Source organism: Dipodomys merriami, unplaced genomic scaffold (assembly GCF_024711535.1).
Source record: "Dipodomys merriami isolate MVZ:Mamm:240054 unplaced genomic scaffold, mDipMer1.0.p SCAF_1009, whole genome shotgun sequence".
Taxonomy (NCBI): domain Eukaryota; kingdom Metazoa; phylum Chordata; class Mammalia; order Rodentia; family Heteromyidae; genus Dipodomys; species Dipodomys merriami.
Genome location: NW_027202282.1, coordinates 83931 through 90432, shown reverse-complemented (window position 1 = coordinate 90432; position 6502 = coordinate 83931). Strand labels below are relative to the sequence as shown.

Here is a 6502-nt window from a genome sequence, read left to right as displayed (position 1 = left end):
GCGTGCCACAAACTTTTGTTGTATTCTTCTCAGTCTCGTCCTAACCACTCTGTAAGTTGGGGAATAAACTCACCCTATCACAGTACCTGACTCATGGCGCAGGCGACATGGCTGCTCACGGGTGGAGAGTTTTCCCTGGGTCTCCAGCAGGGAGACAAGGCACTCACTGCAAGCACATGAACCATTCCCACAGCCACCACCTCCGCTCCCTGCCCAGGGGTGGACATCCGAGGGGCCCCCTGGCCGTCCACATGGGTGAAAGGAAACCTACGTTTTAAAAGGTATTCTGGGAAGCCGCCATTTGTTTTTACGTTTTTGAATTTTAAGCTGCACTCCAGCTTTTAAAACTTAACTCTTGGAGTTCAAGGCAGTTGTTTGAATCCTTTTCAAAGACACACAGTGCTTCCTCCGTAACATCAACTACATGCAATTTTTCACTGAGTGACGATAATCTTTTATGAAATCGGCTAGTTACCTCATAATGTTTATTAAAATCCTAAGTCACATACTGAGTTTAGGATCTCAAGACACGCGTGTTACAACTTCTGGGCCTCTCGTAATAGGCCAGAGTATTTAAACTGTTACCTAGCATTAAGGATAGAGTGAATGACAACAAAAAATCAAAATAGGGAGTGTGAACCACAGAAACTGGGTTTTATAGGAGCCTCTTTAGTTTTCATTAGATGTTTTCCGAGTTAAATCTGGTACCCACTCACACTGCGACTGGACAGTTCTTTTCACTTCTAGTTATAAGATACTTCTTTCAAACAAACAGGCAGACAGGCAGAGACTACAATGGGTTCTAGGCCTCCCTCCCATCACCTCCTTTTACCAGGACATGAATTTTAAGTCAAACCACACACTTTTAAACCAAAACAAAAGGACACAGGACAGTAAAGACAAAACACTGTTTTTAGTAATTTTTTTGTCCTTAAAAAACGTTAACCCCCCTCTGACAGTTACATACAGCTCCGACACCTGGAGGAGGAGGGAGACACAGAGGACGCAGCACCATAGTCACAAACATTCACATACGACGGAAACCAGCCAGCAGAGAGGGCTTGGGGAAAGCCCGTTTCCTGCCAGTGACCAGAGCCACGTCCCGCCCGCGCAAACGCAACCATCTGAGCAAAACAATGGGAGACGGAAGATGGGACGGGCGAGGACTGCACCACAAGGAAGCAATGGGATTTACCAAAACAGCAAGACGGAGGAAGCAAGCTCCCGAACCAAACTACATATGCTGCTGGTAACAGTAAATATATATATGTATTTATATATCCGTATGTGCATATCAAAAAAGGAAAAATAATCTATTTATACAACAGTCAGTAGTCATAGAGACATTTAGAAAAAGTAAAAACAAGTCCTTTTGTTTCTTTTTAGAAATGGATTTACTAAAACAACTTCATCACCCAGAGGTACGACAGGTCCCCCGCCCCCCGTCTTCTGACGCAGCCGTGCGTGCCCAGCAGCATCGCCGCGGCCACGGTGAGAAGCTGCGTGCGGTGCAGACGCAGGGGCGCAAGGCAAAGAGCTGCTGTGTGCCGGTCTCGCCCGTGGCCATGCGGGAAGCCTGGTGGTGTGTGACACTTGCGCGTGGAGGTTTCCGGGGAGCATGCATCGCTGAGACTCGATCTGATTACCAGTCTTCTTTCTGGAAGCCTGGACCACGTTTCCGCCCTCCTCTCAAGTGTAGATTCAAAGCCAGAAGCAGGCTCCCTGTCTTGAGATTAAGAAGAACTCGTCTTCCTCGAATCCATTCCGTCTCATTAACACCCCCACTCTGCACGAAGGGAAGGCACACGCTCAGGTCTCGACTGGCGACTGTGCCATGACTTCTCTCAAGAGTCACTTCGGCCCGGTGCTCCTACTTGACCCGGTAAGAACATGAAATGCCAGCTAATGGCAGAAGCCAAGTGGTGCCCTGTCTCCTCTCTGAGAATCCCAACTATGTAGATCGAAGCAACCAGCACCTTGGGATGGTACTGCCGCTTGCCTGCAGGTCTCTACCTAACACCAGCCAGCTACAAGCCACCCCTGCATGTCTGCTAGCACGGCCATGTGCCAGGGCCACCAGCCCACCCGAGTGTTGACCTGAACTCAGGAGGTCACTGTGAGGGAGACGAGCGCTGGACACTGGCTGCTGCACCCTGGGCGGCGCCCTCCACAGACACGCCCCGTGGGGAGGAACGCAGCACTTAGGAGCACTTTCTCTGAAGGCCACTCATCTTTGGAAGCGACATTCCGAGTGGATCGAAACCACTCTACTTGATGACTAAACATCTCAGTGTGGTTCAAGCCCCCCGTGTCCCAAACTAAGCCAGCATCTGCTAACTGGCCTCGTTCAGGTCCTCCATTGGTAATTTGTAGCTCATGATGAAGGCGGGAGGTGCCGCGTGGCCCGGGCTGTCCGGCCCCGGCTTCTTCGCACAGTTTATACAGATGTAATCTTCGCTCTCTGCCATTTCTGGAGACACCCCAGCACACACCTGATGAAACCACTGGTCACAGCCACCGTCACACTGCACCCAGTCCACCTGAGGAAGACAAGAACAAGGGTGGGGAATGTTCCGGTTACACCACAGGGAGCCTAGAACCAAAGCAAACCACAAAGCTTTCTTGGCTTCAATGACAGCAAACAACTGGGATGTCCGCAGACAGAGAATGACTGCTTTGGGGTTATTTTCAAAGAAAGAAGCTGAGAAGTTAACACCCCAAATTATCTTCTACCAAAGTGTGTCCACAGAAGTAGGCCTCTTAGGCACTCCATCACCTCATGAATACCTGGGGCTCCGTGTGCGGCAGAAACATGTGCAGGAGAACTTGACAAGAAGGAAACGTCTAATAGAGCAGCCAAGTAGCTTACTAGTACAAACAACTTCTAGGCTCTAAAGACAATGGAATTATCAATGAAGAAAGGAGGAGGAGGACAACGTGTGAAGGCAATCCTGTGTATTAGCTTTAGTTCAAAGAGGTAAGCCAAAGTACTAAGAGCATTAAATACCTTTTTAGAAAAGCAGTCACAAAGGCCACTTTTAAAACTACTATTTTTTATTCTTCTCTTCTTCTGTTACAAATACAACTCCCTATAAAAAGTTAGCAAAGATCAGAGGTCAAATCTTACAAATTAACCAATCACAAATAGTCAAAGACACAGATCAATCAACACTATAGGTTTACAATTAGTCTGGACAACTGACAGGTGCCAGTGGCCAATGCCAGGCCACGTCTGACCCTTCGGAGGGCGCCACGATGACGAAGGCCTGCAGAGGACTATGGTCTGGCCACTTTAAACCTTGGACCGAGAGCTAGCAGCAAAGTTAACGTTTGCCTATTATATTTGTAAAGTGATTGTGGCAGCTTTTATACCTGTCTGCAAACAAGAACCTTCAAGATGAAAGGAGCTACTCTACCTCTCCCCGCACCGAGGCTGACGGTTCTGCTGGCAATACAGCAGCCACTGACTGCACCTATGTGCTATGCTCAGTTTCGCAGCCAAGGAAGGAGTCTGAGGCGATCAAAGAAGCTCCTCAGGCAGCTCAGGAGAGACAGCAAAGGATGTCTTGGCTAGTTAAACGAGCTTCATTCAGGGAAAGGAATTGTTTCCAAATTAGCTTCTGTGTCCTGTAATACTTACCCAGCATCATGTCAGTACTTCTGGCTTGATAAAATAATAATAATCACTTTGGTTTTGTTTTTTTTTTTAAAGTTCCTATTCTAGAACTCTAGATCTTAAGAGGTCATGTTATAGTATAAAACTGACTGAACTCAGGCAGGGTGCAGTGGCTCATATCTGTAATCCTAGCTACTAAGGAGGCAGAAATTGGGAGTATCCTGGTTTGAGGCTAGCCTCCTTTGAACCAATGACCTGGGCAGTGGTGGAACAGCACCACAGGTACAGTCAGAGGCACAGGTGAGAGGCACGTGGTCTGAGCATAGCCCCAGCAAAAATGCGAGACCCTGTCTGAAAAACAACCTAAAGCCAAAGTGCTGCTGCAGGTGTGGCTCACGTGGTAGCGCAGCCGCCTGGCCAAGAGCAGGCCCTGATTTAGTACCGCTACAAAAAAAAAAAAAAAAAAAAAAAAGGAAAAGAAAGAAAGAAAAAGAAATCCTGAAGCCGCCGCCCGAGCCACCGGGCAGCTTCTTTCAGGCAGGCCACGAGACTCCCCGAAAGGTTCCCCACGCACCACACCCTAGAAAGTGCAGACCACCACTCGAGCGAGCTGTGTGCGCGTGAGAGGTGCCCTCCAGACCAAAGGCGCTGTGGAGCGAGCGAGGACAAAGAGGACCGTGACCCAGAAGCCAGCCACATGAGGTAACACAGTGTTCCACAGTGCAGACATCTTCACCCCTGCCTCCTGCCCCCAGTCAACACGGCCCCGTCCATGCTAATCCGGAGGACATAAAGGCTTCAACACCAAACAGTGTCTGCTTCGGAGAGAAGCCATCCCTATGTTTTAAAATCCCAGTTTCCTGAAGTTCCATGCAGTGTTTTGCCTTGGTGGCTCCAGCAGACACCCTTGTCCAGAGCCTTGCTCCCCTCCACAAGACTCTATCCATCTACTGGTTGTGTACAATTCACACAAAGCCAGTCTTTCCCCGCCACGTCCAACTATTAACAATCAAACTTGAGTTTCACTTTTGTCTGAAGAGGTCCAGGATCATACAGCAGGACAAAGCTCAGAACTAGATCCAAAGCTTTGAGACAAGGACCAGGGAGTAGCAAGCTGGCAACTCAAGACACAATGTAGTCAGTTGCACATTAAGTTCTGTCATTTTCCCCTTCGTTATTTCTGAAGTGGCACTTTGTCAATCACAAAAAGCATACAGAAACTTCACAGAGCTGAGTACTGGTGACTCACACTTACAGTCCTAGCTACTCAGGAGGCTGAGATCTGAGGATCTTGATTCGAAGCCAGCCCAGGCAGAGAAGTCTGTGAGACTCTTATAGCCAATTAGCTACCAGAAGGCTGGATGGAAGTGGAGCTGTGGCTACAGTGGTAGAGTACTAGTCCTCAGTGAAAAAATTCAGGGACAAAGCCCTGGCTCTAGTTCAAGCTTTAGAACCAACACTAAAAAACCAAAACAAAACAAACCAAACCCAAACAAAACAAAACGAAAACCCCAAAACACACCTTCACAGAAAGCCTAGAGTCCAAGCAATGTGAAAGACAATAGGGACTGCTTGACCTTAGGAGTGCGCACAGTACAGCAAAACCTCAGCTGTGGCTTATGCCTGTAACTCTAACTACTCAGAAAGCTAGTTATCTGAAGGACTACAATTTGATGCCAAAATAACAGGCAAAAAAGGTAGGGCTGGAGGGGCTGGGAAGGTGGCTCAGTGGTAGAGCTCTTGCCTTGCATGCCTGAGGCCCTGGGTTCGATTCCTCAGCACCACATAAGCAAAAAGAAAAAAGCCGGAAGTGGCGCTGTGGCTCAGGTGGTAGAGCGCTAGCCTTGAGCTGAAGAGCTGAGGGACAGCGCCCAGGCCCAGAGTTCACCCAGGTCCCATGACCAGATCCGCCCCCCCCCCCAAAAAAAGGTAGGACTAGAGGGGTGTGGCCTAAGTGGAAGGGTGTCAGCCTCAGTTGGAGTACCGAGTTCAAATCCTTAGTACCAACCACCCCTTTCACGCCCCCAAAAACAAAACCCTAAGATATCACCTTTATTCAACAAACGAGCAATCCAATTTTTAACAGATAACAGGTTTTAGGTTTTGTACAAATAGGTTACTGTGTAGGGAAAATGTCTAGCTAAAAGAACAAGACATTGGGGATTGGGGCTGTGCTAGTTCAGCAGTCAAGTAAGGTGTCTGTCTAGTTACTCAAGGCCTTGGATTTTGGTTCTATCATCAGCCAGCCAAGAGAGAGGCAGACACGGGTAAGAAGGCAGGAGAGAGGGGAGGTGTGAACAGAGGAAATGAAGTCAACTGGACATGTGTGTTTTCTACAACTTCACTTCAGTCACTTGTTATCTATTACATTTTGCTCATTCCTAGAGCATATTCCTGCCCTAGGGGTAAAAAGGTCACTTAGCTTGGTGACAAAGGCTGGATTAAGTAAATGGGCAGCACACTCCTGACCAAGTAATATACTCAGTATCGTGTTCAGCATTTTACCTCTAGTCTCCTCTTTCTGTACCAATGTTCCTTGCAAAAGCCAGATCTGAAAATGCAAACAGTTCACTTCCTGAGGCACAGCATGCGTGCATGCACATGTATGTATGTAATTGTGTCCATGTGCTCTCAACATTAAGCAACCAGCTTTCCTAGTCCGCACAGGAATGAGATTTCCCAATGTATGGGAATGTCAGAACTACAACTGGAAAAGCCCCAAGCACACTGGGGCCACTGGTTACCCCATCTCAACACCATGTGTGTGTTACACACTTACTTACTCCAGCATTGACAATCTGTGCTAAAAGCAGCCATGAACCAGCAAATCCACCAATAATGCCAACATTCTGGTTGACGCCATACTACCACAAAAATCATTTAAAA

At 47.9% G+C, this 6502-nt stretch overlaps 1 protein-coding gene across 3 annotated transcripts in view; it reads right to left on the bottom strand.

The window, feature by feature from the left end:
* Positions 1–454: 454 nt before the first annotated feature.
* The window catches only part of LOC138807190 (lysine-specific demethylase 5A), a 53654-nt gene continuing 47606 nt past the window's right edge, over positions 455–6502 (bottom strand). Inside the window, exon 28 of one of the 3 annotated variants that reach the window (XM_069992761.1) lies at positions 455–2540. In XM_069992761.1, coding sequence (XP_069848862.1) covers positions 2334–2540 — 207 coding nt within the window. In that variant the 3' untranslated portion in view covers positions 455–2333. Of the gene's footprint in view, positions 2541–3005; positions 3090–6502 lie in introns of those variants that run through there. The other 2 variants (XM_069992781.1, XM_069992770.1) reach the window with 2 other exon arrangements.